Source organism: Cyprinodon variegatus, unplaced genomic scaffold, assembly GCF_000732505.1.
Source record: "Cyprinodon variegatus isolate N-32 unplaced genomic scaffold, C_variegatus-1.0 Scaffold472, whole genome shotgun sequence".
Lineage (NCBI taxonomy): Eukaryota > Metazoa > Chordata > Actinopteri > Cyprinodontiformes > Cyprinodontidae > Cyprinodon > Cyprinodon variegatus.
The window spans coordinates 173,608-190,412 of record NW_015150925.1 but is presented as its reverse complement, the minus strand read 5'-3'; the positions used below and the strand labels follow the sequence as shown (position 1 = coordinate 190,412).

The following is a 16,805-nucleotide window of genomic DNA, read 5'->3' as shown; positions in this document are numbered from 1 at the left end:
ATGTTCTGCAGCTCTATGTTCTGCAGCTCTATGTCTGCAGCTCTATATTTGAACCTCTATGTCAGCAGCTCTATGTTCTGCAGCTCTATGTTCTGCAGCTCTATGTCTGCAGCTCTATATTTGAACCTCTATGTCAGCAGCTCTATGTCTGCAGCTCTATATCAGCAGCTCTATGTTCAGCAGCTCTATCCCTCCACAGAACCCCCAGCCTGAGCAGCAGCTGATCTGCATTCAGCCGTAGTTCCTTCAGGAAGCATCAGGCTGCAGAGCTGCTTTGTCTCCGTCACCTCCTGCCCTCTGGGATTCATTCAGGCCTCCTCCCGCCTCCCTCAGGAGGGGAGCCCAGTCCCCCCCATTCCCAGGAACCTCCTGTTCCCCCGTTCTAAATCCTCCCAGACAAAGATCCTGGCCGTGAACAGAAGCTCCGCTTCATCCTTCCTGCGATCAATGATTGAGGAAGGAGAGAGAGAGCCGTCCTCTCCTCCAGGAGGAGGAGGAGGAGGAGGAGGAGGAGCAGCCCAGGGAGGAGCAGAGCCTGATGCTTTTAGGAGTCACTGATTAACTGGATCCATCAAAAGCATCTGATCATCATCATCATCATCGCTGTCCATTAATGCTTCTCAACAATCAGCCTTTTGTTGCATAATGTGGCAGCAGCGTTGCCATGACAACGCTCTATTTGGAGAGAAAATAATTAATAATTATTTCTGAAAGCTGAGGAGTTTATGTAATAATTATTAGAAGAACAATGATCATTATTGTTCTTCTAATAACGTAGAAATAGACGTCGTCATGGAGACGCCTAGAAGCTGCTTTACAGCTTTTCTTCATCCAATCTGCTGCAGGACGAGGAGAACAGGTCCTCCTCCTCCTCCTCCTCCTCCTCCTCCTCCTCCTCCCTGCTGATTCTGGACGTGACTCGGATGACTTGTTGTCCCGGTCCCTCCAGGTTAATCTGCTGGAGCAGCAGGTGCGGCGGATCATTAACCTGAAGCCACCCTCTAAGCAGCCTGAGCAGAGCGCCACCATCTCCTCCACCCTAACAGGCCCCATGAGTCAGAGACCATCTAGGCCAACCCCTCCCCCCAGCAGCCCCCAGCAGCCCCCGCTCCCCCCGCCGTCCCTGTGGTCTGTGGGATAAATGAGCATATTCATAGCTTCATGCCTGATCCAACATAAACAGGCCAGACGGAGCGAGGAGGCTCCTCGGATCAGAACCGCCGCAGAGCCGCTCGCCACGCATAGTTCATCCAGACCTCAGACTCTGCCGGAAATGTTCTTCCTCCATTTATAAAACTTGGAACCGCATTCTGGCGAGCGCTGCTGAAGGTCAGATAACAGACCCGCCCTCTGGGTCAACTCCGAGGTCCAGGTCTGATGGAGCGGACGCCAAACATGGAAGAACAGAACAGGAGGGAATGAGCTGCTGGAGGAACGGAAAGGCCCGACTGCCTTCAGCTGAGAACTAGATCCCATAGATGGGCCCGCAACTGAGAAACAGGAAAGGAAGGAGAGCCGAAGCAGCTGAAAAAGGGGGGCCTCCAGGGGCCCTCCAGGGGCCCCAGCCCCGTCCCATTCCTGAATGATCAGTTATAGATCATTAGAGTGAAAGAAACGGCGTCCAAACATGGAGGCAGACGCTCTGCCAGGAGCCCCCCCCCCCACCTTATCAAACCTTATCTGGATGTTATGGCGCCAACATCCCCCCCCACCCACCCCTACTCGCGGCCACCTGTGGATGCATCTGTAGCGCCGCATGATAAACTTCCCTCTCATCAGGCGACGGCCTTCATGGACAAACTGAACATCCAGCTGATGCTCAATGTCAGCGTGAACTTCATGAGGCTCCGCCTCCAAAGTTTTCTTACATGTTTTCCTCGTGTTGCGTTTCTTGTGCTGACGTGTTTTTATATCTCAAACCGTTTCCTGTCGAGGATAAAGTGTGGCCGCCATCTTTCCACAGAGATAAAGGGGGCGCTACAGGGAGCCGCCTGCGGGTTCGGGCCCTCGGGGGCCGTGAGACGCACCGAAGGCGAACCCGAGGGCGACGCCCGCCGCCGGCGTCTGGGAAAGTTAGGGAAAGATTTTTAGCTTCAATCATTTAAGTTTGTGATGATTTCTGATCTTTCAGGTGTTACTGTTTGGTAAAGTTAGCGGGAAGCTAATCATGCTAACATGGTAACCGCTAATGCTAATGTTTAGAAAGCTAATGAGGGCTTAAATGGGACATTATTGTTTCCTGATAGGCTGATTACCCTTTTCTAAAATTATTGATCAAAATAACCAAACAGTGTTTATTTAAACCCAGTCCTGTCTGCTATTAGCTCCACTCTATAAATAAACAAACATTAACTTTATTTTAACTTAAATTATTTTTACCAAATTATGTTTTTTTTTAAATCTCTTGGGTTTGAATTGTGAATTGATTTGAACACATTTAATCACGTTTATCTTAAATCCTTTCAGACAAACTTTGGTTCTCAAACATAAAATTCAGGCTTAAATTAGTTGATTCTGGTTTTTAACCATTTTCATTCGTTCTTCTTTGTGTTCGTTTTATCTTAGTTTGCTTGTTTTACTGGTTTTTAGCTCAGTCTGCGACGTGAAGATGAAGATAATAAACTTCAGGGGAAGTTGTGGTGAATTTATTCCAAATATCCCACCAGGATTTGAACCAGTGACCTTCGTCTGCAGCCAGTTGGGTTTGTTCACAGAACAACAGGCGACAGTCTAAAGTTATTGGATTAAAATAACTTCCTAGATGATTTGATTGGATAAGAAGCTGAGGAGGAAATAAACAAACTTTCCTTTATGTGGTTAAAACAAACCAACGGTTGAGATTCCAGCTATAATCCAACAATCGTTTCCTCATGATGTTGGGATTTGAGGCCCGTTCCAAACATGGACAGCAGCTTTATTCTGGCAGCTAAACTGGACCCAGTTAGTCTGGATCATCTGAACTGGGCCCAGTGGCAGCGCTCTGGGTTCCCACTGGTGTCAGCTGTTTGGATTAAGGTCCACTCCATCGTCAGAACCAGCTTAGGCACAGCTTTAAATTCGTAGCGAAATTATATTTAATGTATAGAAATGTTCTCTTCATCAGACCATATTGTCCCAAAATTTAAAAACATCTTCGTCCCCGCTTTCCTCCTCTAAATAAAAAATGGATGACGGAGGAGACTCATCCACGACCTCCGACACTAAACTCTCCTCCTCTTGCATGTTTCCTCTGTCCATAGCGTTCCTTGACAGCGTCGTTTCTAAGTCACCAATTTAGTGCTACTTGGTCCCAATGGAATTTCCCATTGGGAACCTGCTAGCACTAAGATGCTAACTGGTTAGCAACTTAGTGCTACTTGGTCCCAATGGAATTTCCCATTGGGAACCTGCTAGCACTAAGATGCTAACTGGTTAGCAACATGCTTCGGACAAACCAGCCACAACCAAACTTGCTTGCAAACCTTCCGCCACAACAATCCCGCCTCCTTGATAATCGACCAATCACATTCACTTTATTCAGTCGTGTAAAGTCGTGCACCACTCGGGAGAATTCGGAAACGGTTGAAACAGCCGCTTTGCTACGACTTTAAACTGACCGGTTATTAACTGGATCGGTGCCTGGAAGGACTCGGACTCGGCGGTACTCTGAGCTAACTAGATGATGAGGATGGATCTAACTGCTCAGGCGCCGCCCTGACCTCAGAGGGAATCAGAAGCGACAGGAAGACCACGCCCTCACAGCTGGTCACGTGACCTTACCTCTCATATTCCAGGTTGTCATGGTCACACCGAGCGTCCTTGTGCTTCTCCCAGTCCTTCCCGTGGCGGCAGGTCGTCATGGAAACAATGTCCTTCCCGTTGTGGATGTGATGAAGAGCGTTCCGGGTGTCGGAGCCGATGCCGGTCAGGTATCGCTTCCCCTTGAACATCAGCAGGTACTTTCTCCGCGGCGGCGTGGTATTCCTCAGGAGCCAGCCCCGTCCCCCCCCCTTCTGAGGGTGATCCTTGGAGAAGAGCGGGATGGACACGTCGAAACCGGGCCGGAAGTATTCCGTGTTCAGGCTAGCTTTGGCTAAGATGGCCTGGCCCACGTTGAAGCCCAGGTCCTCAGTGTAGTTGGGCCAGGTGCCCGAATACAGGTTGAAGATCAGGTGGTTCCGCCCATCGTTCCATGAAGGGTAACTGCGGATGCGTTCGTCCATGTTGGGGACAAACTGTCCTGACAGCTGGTCCCGGTCCAATGTGTCTATGCCGAGCACAAACAGACATGCCTCTCGAGGGTCTGACGTATAGTAGCGGGACTCAGAGATGGAGGCCAGGATCTTTCTGTAGCTCTCCGACACGCGCTCACCTTTCTCTGATGGGTAGATGTAGACCCTGAACCCCTCGCGTCCCCGGCGCCGGCACCGAGAAAAGTCGAAGCAGGTCTCCATGCGGCAGCGGCTGTCTCTGTAGATGGTGGACCATGCTTGTCGACGCTGTCTTGGTGACTCGGCGGTCCCTGGGTCGGTCTGGAGTTCGTCCAGATGGGCGTAGCGGGGCAGGAAGGCCCGGTCGGTCCAGTTGGGCCAAGGGTGCAGGACTTCCGCGCGGTGGCGTGTTATCAGGCGCAGCACACGTAGTTGGACTCCTCCGCCGCAGTAGAAGAGGACAAGCCAGGAGCACGCACAAAGGCCCAGCAGGACATACTTCTTACGCGCCTGCATGGGGGCTGCGGCGGTCTGAGTCTCTGTGGTCCGGGGACTCTCTGCAGCCTCACCAGGGTCCCCTCAGTCTCTAACAAGGAGGCAGAGGAGGACGTGTTACCATGACAACCTCTGACTGACCGATCCGAGGTTCAGAGCTTCCTTCCTCAGCTGTGGGACGGCCGTTCCTGCTGCCATCCAGCCGCGCTCTGCCCGATGGAGGACGACTCCCTCTGCTGCCTCATGTCCTTTACGGGCGCCGCCTGCAGACAAGAAGAACAGAACCCAGATCAGTGCCTAGACAGAGCGCCGCTCCTCGCCGCTCCGCGGGCCGGATGGGCGGGGCTGCGGCGTCAGCCCAACAGCAGCCCGCCGTCTCAATCTGACCCTGGTTCTGGGTGCAGACCCTCTAAGTTAGCGTTTCGACCATCTGCATCCCGCCTCCACACGGCGGCAGGGAGCTGGTTGGTAGGAAGAGCAGAGAGGCTAACCGTTAGCCAAACAACGGCTTCATCTTCCCGCCAGAATGACTGGATCAGAATGGTGGAGGTTAGCTGGAGCAGGCCGGTTGCTAGGAGCTGATGTCATCAGTTACTGAAGCATGATGTCATCGACTATCTGTGTTAGAAAAGAGTTTACGCAGCGTAACCTTTGACCCCAGTTTTAGCCTCATTTGTTGTTCAGGTCTGTCTTCAGCTGTTGCTGCGTATCGATGCTCCCGCTGTGACCCACAGCGCCACAAGCTAAGCTAACCGCCGTTAGCTCTGACCCTCAGCTGGTGCTTGGATGGAGGATTTCATCCAGAGGCTGAATGTTTACCAGGAACTCCAGGACTTCCAGACCTGCTGGTCCAAACTGGTCTGAGACCAGAACCAGAACACGGACCGGCTCCTTTAGAGAGACTGCTGTCAGTGGCCGCTTGGGGGCGCTAACTTGGGAGCTACGGGTCTAGCGCCCCTTGTGGCTAAAAGTTAAACCGTGTTGATTAAAAAAAGACGAATCGCTGCGAAGTTCGTATTTTAACTGCAGACCTGCGAGGTTCTGTATGGAAAGCCGAATGGTTTGATGACACGTGATTTCTGACGCGTAGGAAACACGATTAACACGCGTTTTCTGCGCTGTTTGCATGTTGTTAACTTATTGTCTAATGAAATGCTCATTTTTGGAGAAATGCATTTGAGACGTGGATTAAATATTCAATCAAGCAAATAAATGTTAAAACGGCTTGCCATACAGTACTACTCAGCAGCCAATGGGAAATAAGCGACGACCAGCTGCTCAAACCGGACAAGTAGCTTAATTGCTCATACTAACATGCGTCACCGTGTAGTCGACGTGTTCTTAAAGGTATAGTGGAGGATTAGTGTAAATTGTTGAAAAGACCCGCCCTCTCCACTTAAAAAAAAAACGCACTTGCACAACCCTGTACCCGCCCCCGAGAGGAAACGCCAATTAAACGCGTGCGAGCGCGTGCACGAGGAGAAATGGGCTCCATGTTCTCATAGCAGCTCACCGTGTCCGACCGTCCCTCCATCACTATAGAGAGCGGGGACTCTATAGTGAACTTTATAGTGAACTCGGTTAACTGACCGTTCAGACAGATGATCACTGCTTTTTGCTCCGTTGGTCACGTAACTCCTCCTCCTCCGCTGAACGGTGCCCGCGCCATCTTTGTTATTAGCCACAGCTGTCGGGTAGCAACAGCAAAATCCCATAATGCTTTGGGAGGAGAGCTTTCTGAGCAAAGCATTCTGGGATATATCTGCCTGTTCTGAGGCCTTTCTTTTCTTTTCATACACTTCAAGGACACTTTCCTTACCGACCGTCGGCCATTTTCAAACAACCGCGGTGAGAAAGGTGAGCTTCAATGAAACCGTAGCTCACCACAGATTACGCCTGAAAGAAAAAGATCGCTAACGGGACGAGCGCGAAGGAGGGCCGTATGGAAACATCTCACCAGAATGATTGACAGTCAGGAGGACCACTGACTGAGATGATCCACCCGGAAATAAAACAGCCTCCTCTATAGCTTTAAGACGCTCTAACTAGTTTAACTAGTTGTGGCAGATTGAAAGGAAGACAACACATTAATAGTGCAGAACCCGTGTTCATGGCGCGTTGCCTACGCATCAGAAATCAGGTGGAAAAACGAGTAACTGAACTTTTCTCCTCATGAAGCCAAACATCCAGGAGAAACGCAGCAATTAAAGCAGCAGAAGAAGAAAAACGGCTGCAGATCCGCTGAAGCAGGCGGCGTTTAAAACCAGCAGAAAAACCAGGTCTGTGTTTAAAACCAGCAGAAAAACCGGGTCTGTGTGGATCAGAACTGAAGAACCTCTCTGTGCTGCCCCCCCCCCGCCCGTTATGGGGGGTGGGGTGGGTTGGTGTACGTTAGCGGCTCTCCTGCCAGCAGCCACACAAAGGCAGCTTTCAGGCCTCACCTGGAGGCCCAGCCTGCTGGCGGAACCACAGACAGAACCGAGCGGAGCCAACATGAACACTCAGAGGTTCTACTGACCAACACGGCGCCGGTTCTGATCCGGATTCAGACTGTGGCTCTTCTGTCAGGGTAACAGAACCAGAACAGCTGATCTGAGAGGAACCACCAGGCGGTCCGGGTCATCCCGGTTTGACCGGGTTCTGCCCCCAGGTTCTAATAACTGATTAAACCAAATGAAGCCGCTGGGTTCTGCAGCCTGGAGGTCAAGGTTCCCCTGGTTCTGGTTCTGGGTTCGGTGAAGCAGCAAAGACTGGTTCTGGTTCTGGTTCCTCCAGAGCAGCGACCAATCAGAACCAAGCAGGAGAACCTGTGGAGGCCCAACCCGACGCTCCTCATCAATAATTCAGTGGATTTCTGACCTCTGATGATCCTCCTCCTGCATCAGAAGGTCCTGAGGATGAGGAAGCTGATGGGAGGAGCCATGATGAAGGTTCAGAAGGACCACGCCTCCTCCAGGGTCCCTCAGACGTCCAACCAGCTTTCTATCTGACAGAGATGCTCCTCTAGAAGGAGAACCTGGAACAGATGGAGATGGACGACCACCGGATCAGAGGGTCCAGGAGAAGATGGCGTCCATCCCGTTTGAGCCGCCGATGAGTCACCTGATCTGTCCTGGGCTGCCATGGTGCGGCGCCCGGGGAGCGGCGGGCTGCCATTGGGGCGGGCTGCCATGGTGCGGCGCCCGGGGAGCGGCGGGCTGCCATTGGGGCGGGCTGCCATGGTGCGGCGCCCGGGGAGCGGTGTGGGGTTAAGGGTCTTGCTCAGGGACCCAGAGTGCAGCTGTGGGAGCGGGGAACTTCAGAGTGAGAAACCAGGACGGGTCCAGAAGACGTGGTTCTTCATGGTACCGACCCACTTCTGAGTCGGTGGTCAGCAGCTGGTTCTGACCCAAACTACTTCCTGTTCCTCATTACGCCCCAAAGGAACCCTGACCCCACGGAAGGTTCTGGAGCGGCGTGAACTTCTGGGACGTCCACCATGTCTGCCAAACAGGACCGTTCCACCCAGGAACCAGAACCGACCCGACCGACCCGGATGGACCCAATGACTGCAGAACCAGGTCAGCCTGGAGTAATAGAGAGTAGATCTTCTACTAACAGATTGGCCTTCAGGAACCATCTGATGTTCTGAAACAGAAGAACTGCAGATCTAAGGGTGTGAATACTTTCTGCATCTGGACCCACTGAGGTTCTGCTTCCCAACAGAACCACGAGGGTCCGACATCATTCAGGAGGCCCGTTTGGGTCGGGGAGTAATGGCAGCCAGAACCTATAATCGGGCCTGTGGTTCTGGTGGGAACCGGGCCCGCGGTTCAGCGGCGCTAAAATTAGAGCCAGACTCTGTCATTAGCGGACCGGTCCAGTTCAGGGTCAGACGTCTGCAGAACTCACTGCTGATGTTTTCCTGGAGAGCCGCTTCCTGTGCGGTAGAACCGGGCCAGTGGTTCTGATGGACCTGACCCAATGACAGTAGAACCTTGAGCACGGTGGTGGCAGCGTCATGCTGAGGGGCTGCTGGTCCACATCAGAGAGGAAGGATCAGAACCAAGGTTCTGACAGAACAACAATCCAACAGAACCTGGCCGGTTCTGGAGTGTTTGGTTCCTGTTCCAAAGCGGAACCAGAACCTTTTAATGGTCACAGGGTCGGTCCAGCCTGAACCGGCCCAAATGCTGACACGGTCCAGACTGGACCCCGGCCCGGTTCTGGTTCCCCCCCAGTTCACAGCAGAACTTCTGTAGACCACTTCCTGATGGTTCTGATCACCGGACCAGAACCAGAGGCGGAACCAGGATCCATCAGGACCAGAACCTGCAGCAGGCGGTTCTGTCCCAGTCTGACCGGACCGGCAGATCAACAGAACCTCTAACGAATTGGACCGAACGGACCTCAGCAGAATCTGGACTCAGTCTTACCTTAAACCTGGTTCCGATCCAAACCAGGAGAATCGCTCCCTGGATCCGCTGAACCGGGTTGACTCCTCCCAACCCGAACACCGCTGTGTCCGGTTCGGTTCGGTTCGGTCCGCCTCAGCGCCTCCGTTCAGACTCTGGCCGCGTCACCGCGCGCGCTCCCTTCATCACCTGCTGACAGAGGTGCGCTGAGCGCGTGCGCGCTGAGGTACCGCAGGAAAACCAGCAAACCGAACCGGAACCGAACTGATCCCACAGAAAGCTCTGATCCGGGAGCACGAGGCGGGATCTCCTCAGGCCGCGCACCTCCTCTTCACGATGAGACTCCCTGCGTGCGGGGGCCGCGCTCCATCATCATCCTCACCCTCACCCCCCCTCCGCACCTGATTGGTTCAGAGCAAGACGCACATCTGGATGTGACCTGCGCAACTGGAGCGCGTCAGGGTCACGCGCCGCCGTGAGGGGACGCGGAGGCGCGTGATGGTTGCTCCTTTCAATGGGAGGAGTCAGGAGGAAGAGGAGGAGGAGGAGGAAGAGGAGCACCGCAGCTCCACAGCGCCCCTCAGTGGCCATAAGGCCTCAGAGGCGGATTTAGGAAATGTGGGGCCCTAGGCAAAGACAGTCAGGGGCCTAAACACATCAAACAGCCCCATTCTCCAGATATAGAAATGTTAATAGAATAGACATCCATTATCTGTTCTAGGTTGTGTCCCTCTCTTCTTGTCCCTTTTCTTCTTGTTTTCCTCTCTATGTTTTGTACTCAGCTGACTTTTCATGCTGTCTCTAAAGGAATGAAAGATTTTTTCCAAGCACTAAGCTCACTTAGCTGATTGCTCCTTCCTGTGTTTCCAAAAAGGCCAAAGTAAATAACCCAGTCCTTCTTTTCACTGTAGACAAGCCATGATCTGCTTATCTGTTCTCCATTTTTCATTTGGATGAAATAATAGCTGCATGAATCATGACAGCAGACAAGATAGAGGAGAGCAGGAGGCGGGGTTACCAATCTACTCGCTCTGGAGAGCAGAGTTTAGACTCTAAACGAGCGAAAAATTAGGATGCAAAGCTAACAATTAGCAAAGCTAACAAGCTTGTCATCTGATTGGTTGTCCTGTGTGTCAATCAAGTGTCGGGTTGGCTGATAGGCTGACGTCTAGTTTTTAATCAAAACAATTCAACTTTATTTGCATAGCGTCAGTTCATGACAACCTCACCTTGTCATGAACATGTCAATGAACCTCTGGTTCTGGAAGCATCAGATCTGGGCCAGAGGACCGGTTCTAACCGGTTTCCTTGATTTCATCAGAAACCTGCTGCTTCTCCCTTTGGAAGGTAAATGGACCGGAACCAGAACTCTCTGCTGGTACCGTAAGATTTTACTTACCTCAGAACACCGGTGGATTCTGTTTGGATCCAGAACTTTTATCTTTCATTTTATTTATGATGATTAAAACTTTGTTTCTCTGATAAAAAAAATCAGACATTATGATCTAGAAAGAGAGAAAATGTTTTCTTTGCTTCAGCTGTGGACTGAACCATGTCTGCAGGGGCGCCCCCTGGTGGCCAGGACACCTTCAGCAGATGAAAGGAGGCGGAGTCTTTGATGGGCTTAAAATACCGATTTATTACTTTGCACATAAACACAAGATTTCCCTGCAGGCTAAAAAAATAACATGTCACATAACATTAATTAGAATAGAATAAGTGAATGGCCTTCTGCTCCTCCGTCCCACAGAACCCCCCCCCCCCCATGAGGCAAAGCTTCACTTTAATGACTTTACCCCCCCGCCCCCCCCAGCAGGAACCAAAGAGGTAAAAACAAAATGAAATGCACAATACACAGAATTACAAATCCATCGAGTTATAAACAGATATCAAAGTGAGAGGAATCCAAAATAATTCCGGCTCTCCGGTTAAAACGCCACAAACATCCAGGGAGCCTCTTTAAAAAGGTTAAAAAGCGGCGCCGCTGCCCCGTCACCATGGAAACGGGCTCCACAGCCAGAGGAGGGGGGCGGGCTCTTTAACGGGTCCACGTTTGATCAAAGTACCTCGTTTGGATTCGAACACGTCGCCAAGAGCCCCCCCACCCCCCCGACAGGACAGCCGCCCCGGGACAGATATTGCTAGACTAGAAACAGTCCCACTAAAATGATAAAACATTTCCCCCCAAACTTTAAACCTTTTTTCTTATAATAAATATGATCCGAATAGTTTTGAAAGGACGATAATCCAGCATGCAGGCGAGCAAATCTACACCAGTTAAAGGAAAACGCTCTAAACTACCACTAATCCACCAAATGCACGTCCCCACTGATTGACACGAGCAAACAAACACAGACATCCACCGTCGCCCAGAACCCCCCCCCACCGCCACCGCCACGCCAGCGTGCACGCCGCCAACAGGAAGGTGCTCAAACTCATTCATAGTAAACCTGCAGCTTTATGGGCGGTTTATTACAAAGGGTTTCCTCTGAGCGCCCCCACCTGGATGAGGCGTGCACACCGACCCCGCTGCACCCCGCCACGCCACCAGGGGGCTCCGCTGCCTTAATGCGCCGCTCATTTAGTCCAGTGTTTGGAAATAAAAACAAGGAAGCGAAGACGGTTAAAAACAGACTTTATGATGAGTTTAGTTTAAAATCCCTCCTCTGGTTCTGATTGTCTCCATCCATCCGACGCTGCTACACCCAACCAATCAGCTCCTCCTCCTCCTCACGCCAGCCACAATATGCTACAAATAAAGATTAAACCTGCCGCCAGCCGGAAAAGTTCATCACAACAGTAACATCGACAACAATAAACAACGACGACGACGACGAGGAAGAAGAAGAAGAGAGTAAACTACGGCTTCTAACAGGAAACCCGCCACGCTTTATATTAAACTTTCATCTGCATAAAGAGACTGATAGAGTGCCCGCCGCTCAGTGCAATAAACCAGTCCTGCAGCGCCACCTTCAGGTCCAAACCCCCTTCTACACCTCAGACCCCGGACCCCTGCAGATCCCCTCTGCTGCCTCCAGGAGGCGCCGCTCTGCCGGTGCTCATATATGCTAATATGTGTGAATATAAAACAGCTCATCTGAGGCATTTACAGCAGTTTGCTCCTTATTTCCGTTACAGTTCAGTGGTCTGCCATCACACACACACACACACACACACGCGCACACACACACGCGCACACACACGCGCACACATGCACACACACGCACACACAGATGAGGGAAAGCATGGACACGGTCACCTCGCTTGTAAGAGACTGAAAAGGAGAAAAGGTTCAGCTCACACTCATAAAAAGGAAAAATATAATATATAATATTTCATTCTGAAAAGGTCGAGCCCCGCCCTCCCACCCACCCGACAAACCCCAGACCTTGTGACAGATTTGGCCCCGAGGGGCCTTGAGGTAAAGTAGATCAGAGTCCTGCTTAGCTGGGAGAGCCGAGGAGGCGACGGCGCTCCGCGGCTCAGAGTTTCTGACAAACGCAGACATTCATCGAGGAAAAAACAAAAACAAACGAGAATCAATGGCTCGACGGGTCGTGGGGGGTGTGGGGTTTGTTTTTGTTTTTTCAGTTGTGCATCGGGGCCCCTGCGGGGCCCGCAGTGCTAGATTGCTGGTTGAGAACAGGCGGCTCGGCCGGCACCCCCCCCTCCATCGGCCGAGCCGCTTTGGTGCAGAAAATAAAGAGATGAAGAAGAGAGGAGAGCGAAGAAGATCCACGGGAAGCGGAGAGACGTTCAGGCGAAGTACATGGTGTGCTGCGTGTCATAGTGGATCTGGACGGCCTTCGCCAGCGCCTGGGGGTCCCGGCCGTTACTCTGACCCGACACATGGCTGCCTTCAGCGCTGCAACGACACAGAGGACAGGAAATGACATCATCAACGGAAATCATCTTAGAGCTTCACAAAGATCCCAGAAAGTTTTCACAACAACAACAACAGCAGAGTGGAATAAACACGCGGCCCTGAACGCACCGCTAAAGGCCGTCTATCACAGCAGCGCCGCCGCTGTTCACCAACAGCAGCTGGTTTTTACACGGTGAACCTGAACACAACCTTTTAATCGTCAGAGGCTCAGAGACGTTCCTGTAACTACATCTCTGGTCATGGGCAGCCAGGGGGCGTGGCCTCTAGCCCCTCCAGCCATGGGGGCGTGGCTACAGGTTACCTGTCTAACTTCGCCGTCCGTCTTTAAGGATGAGATGAAAGTCGGTAGAACATTTGAACCTGCAGGGAGTCAGAAATCACTCAACTGCAAAGTCTGAGCAGCTCGTTTAGTCAAAGACGTTTACAGCCCGTCTGGAAACAGCAGCGCTACTGTAGGTCATTCATGCTGCTGCAACCAGACTCTACAATGAGACTCTAGAACCGCAATAACTGCTGCTATGGAGATAATTACTATTTAACACCCAGTGCAATAACTATATATAAATAAATATCCATCTATATAATCTCCCTGTAGAATAATCCTGAATAATAATTCTACGATAAATGAGGAAAAGCTGTGATACGTAGACGTCCTGTATATACTGTATATGACCCATGCACCTTTTCTTCCTTTGGCTTCTTCTTCTTCTTCTTCGACTATTTGAGGCGATGGAACCAATTAAGTCAATCAATTAATAAAGGCACTGAAACTTCAAAGGTCTAGAATCATTCAGTGTGTTGGAGGCATAAACATCTGGGTTATAGAATTATTTTGAGTTTCTGTGTGTGTGTGTGTGTGTGTGTGGTGCCTTTTTCGTTTTTATTGTGATTAAAGCTATAATGGAGGATTTTTTCCAGTGAAAAAAAAAAAAAGATAAAAGCACATGACCAACCGTGTTCCCGCTCTGAGAGGGAACGCCTATTTAACGCCTGAGGTAATTATCAGGTTTGCTTTATTTTGAAAGGCTTCCTTCCTGTTGATACACGAGGAGGAGAACGGCACAAAGAGACAAAGTTTGTCCCGCATCTTTTACTTTTCTAAGATATTTGATCTGTTGCCATAACAGAAGGTTAAATGTCGTTTCTGAGTGATTTCAGCAGCTGATTGGATCTTTGTTTGGTTCTGGTTCCGAGGCTGAAACGGACCGGTTCCCACTGAGGCTTTAAACCGACTCCATTAGTGGGCAGCTTCCCTGCAGCTTTTATTCTGAAAGGACCTCCTGAGGACGGCGCCATGGGTTCCTAGCGAAGCGGACCGTGGGGACCTACCTGTCGTGGTCCTTGTCCACCAGGTGGTAGCGGGCCCTGAAGGCCACCAGCCGGGCGTAGTAGGCGGGGGCTGGGATGGAGACGGAGCGCGTGCAGCGGACGTAGGTGTGGCACAGCTGGTAGGTGAGGAGCTGCAGTTCGTCGGCCGTGAAGCAGTTATCGTCCCAGAGGACGTGGTAGTGGGAGGGGCGGCTGGTTCCCTGAGGGAGGGGGAGAGGGCGGTTAGTGACGGCGCGGGCTCAGGTGGGGCTGATGTACCCGAGGAAGGCGGAGCTACCTGAATGCCGGCGTGGCTGCACAGATAGAAGTCGAACTCGGACGGGTGAGTGATGGTGCTGTCCACCGTGGTTCCTGCCGGAACGTTCCCGCTCTTCCCGACCTGTGGACCAATGGGAGAGTCAGACTGGCGGTGCTAACCGGACCAGGACCGAGCGCTGCGCTCCGCTCCGCTCGCACCCACCCTCTCAGCTTTGTCAGAGCAGAACAGGCGGGTGTGGTGGCGCTTCTGGACCACGATGTAGGTGATCCCGGGCCGGTAGTCCTCCTCCAGACTGATGCAGGCCTTCCTGATGGCGATCAGCTCGGGCCACGCCACCTGGAACACAGACACTTCCATAAACACTTCCTGCTGCCGTCACACGGCTCCCGGCGGCACAGACTCCGCCCCCACCTGCTTCATCTGCCCCTCAGACACGCCGCCGCGGTAATAGATGATCCGCGTGGGCTTGAAGCGCGTCGACTTGTAGAACTGGATGAGGAGCTCCCGCACCATGTTGGTCAGGTCCTGGATCACTTCCTGACTGAAGAGCTGCTCCTGCAGAGCGAACACAGGTCTGAGACCGGACTGGACCGGATCGGATCGGACCGGACCGGACTGGAACGGATCGACCCGGACCGGACCGGATCGACCCGGACCGGACTGGACCGGATCGGACCGGACCGGACCTGAGATCGGCTGGGTCTAAGCTACCTGGGACATGTCCTGCCGGGACGTTTGGACCCGGACCGTCGCACAGTAGCGGCTGGGATGACCGTCCATGCTTCCCACCACCGCCGCGATGGACGGCTTCTTTCCGTCGCCTGCAGGAGGATGAGTGACGTCAGCGCCGAGGAAGATGACGGGCTGCTGGAAGACGGAGGGCCTGGAGAGGATGGAGACAGATCGGCTGGTCAGACGGCCTGGGAATCGTTCCGGGGCGTTCCGGGACTTACGCACCTCTGATGAGGAACCAGGACGTTGTTGATGCCTCCCAGCTTGGCGTTGATCTTCAGGCAGAGGTTGGACAGAGTCTGGGGGGACGTCTTCACCACGTTCTTCACCTGGACGCACTGCGTGGCCATGCCGAGGAGAGTGTCTCCCACACGCTTCACCTCAGCTGCAGAAGACACACCGCCATCATCATCATCATCGTCATCATCATCACAGTCGCCATGCCAGCAGCGGGCGGCCCTCAGCTCCTACCGTAGACGGGCGTTTTTCCAGGGAGGATGACAACGATCAGCTGCAGACCCACGTAGGACATCTTGAGGTGTTTGAACATGGGCTCCACGCTGTCGGCGCCCTGGGCGTATTTACAGAAACATGGCTGACCCTGGATGGGCATCCCAGCATCCTTTGAGATCTTCCTCAGCTGGTCGGTGAAGCTCCTGGAGGGACAGAGGAAGGTTTCCTCAGAACGTTTCCTCCCACAACAAACATTTAACATCATTAAAACCTGAAAACTCTGGCAGCCTTTTGCAGCGAGCCCCTTTTACTCTGATGCTCCAAATAAAACCCATCGATCCTCCAGAAGGCTCTCAGAGTCCAGCTCCAGATGTTCCGCTTCTTTACGGAGCATCTGGAGCTCAGAGAGGTTCTGGTTCTAGAAGAACCACCCGGAGCTCTGATGGTGGACCTACCAGGACATGGAGGTCCACCTGGACCCACAGGACGGCTTAGATTCCTGCAGATCCGAGTTTGGAGCAGAAGAACGTTCCGGTTCTGATGCATCTAGAACCGGAACAGGGACGGTTCTGATTGGCTGCTCTGCAGGAAATCCCTCCTTCCTGGTTGCAGCCAGTAGCAAAATGATCCTGCAGTGTTTCCATAAAGCTGCTGGTATCTGTTTCTGACTCTGTGGCCCGTTTCCATGGAAACTGGTGATCCCACCAAATGGCCGATCAGACCCGAGATGTGATGCATAAACCCCAGAATGTTCTGACTGTTCAGACTGGAATAACGGCGGCCAGAGCGCCGGTCAACCATGGCGGCTAACCGCTGCAGCTAGTTGTTGGAGTATTCAGTCGGCCATTTTATTCCATCCATACAAATGGAACAAGTTGGGTCTTTTCAAGCTTTTGTTTGTGGAAACAATGTATTCTATTCAGTTTATTTCTATAGCTCCAATTCACATCATGTCATCTCAGGTCACTTTATAGATCCAGATCAACCAGATCATCCAGTCAGATTGATTCAAAGTTTTCTATCTAAGGAAAACCAGCTGATTGCATCGACTCATTGACTCTTCAGCA

The 16,805-nt window shown here is 52.1% G+C and overlaps 2 protein-coding genes across 2 annotated transcripts in view; both read right to left on the bottom strand.

Moving 5' to 3' along the window:
• LOC107094248 (exostosin-1c-like) overlaps positions 1-9,588 on the bottom strand; it is a 22,806-nt gene extending 13,218 nt beyond the window's left edge. The window contains exons 1-5 of the mRNA XM_015389764.1: positions 9,101-9,588; positions 3,760-4,948; positions 1,982-2,064; positions 1,264-1,490; positions 819-1,039 (exon numbers count right to left, since the gene is read on the bottom strand). Of these exons, the coding sequence (XP_015245250.1) occupies positions 819-1,039; positions 1,264-1,490; positions 1,982-2,064; positions 3,760-4,706 (1,478 nt within the window). The 5' untranslated portion in view covers positions 4,707-4,948; positions 9,101-9,588. The remainder of the gene's footprint in view (positions 1-818; positions 1,040-1,263; positions 1,491-1,981; positions 2,065-3,759; positions 4,949-9,100) is intronic.
• Positions 9,589-12,440: 2,852 nt separating this feature from the next.
• The window catches only part of ago4 (argonaute 4, RISC catalytic component), a 17,069-nt gene continuing 12,704 nt past the window's right edge, over positions 12,441-16,805 (bottom strand). Inside the window, exons 11-18 of the mRNA XM_015389788.1 lie at positions 15,757-16,018; positions 15,511-15,670; positions 15,265-15,436; positions 14,965-15,108; positions 14,755-14,889; positions 14,572-14,673; positions 14,295-14,494; positions 12,441-12,944 (exon numbers count right to left, since the gene is read on the bottom strand). Of these exons, the coding sequence (XP_015245274.1) occupies positions 12,836-12,944; positions 14,295-14,494; positions 14,572-14,673; positions 14,755-14,889; positions 14,965-15,108; positions 15,265-15,436; positions 15,511-15,670; positions 15,757-16,018 (1,284 nt within the window). The 3' untranslated portion in view covers positions 12,441-12,835. The remainder of the gene's footprint in view (positions 12,945-14,294; positions 14,495-14,571; positions 14,674-14,754; positions 14,890-14,964; positions 15,109-15,264; positions 15,437-15,510; positions 15,671-15,756; positions 16,019-16,805) is intronic.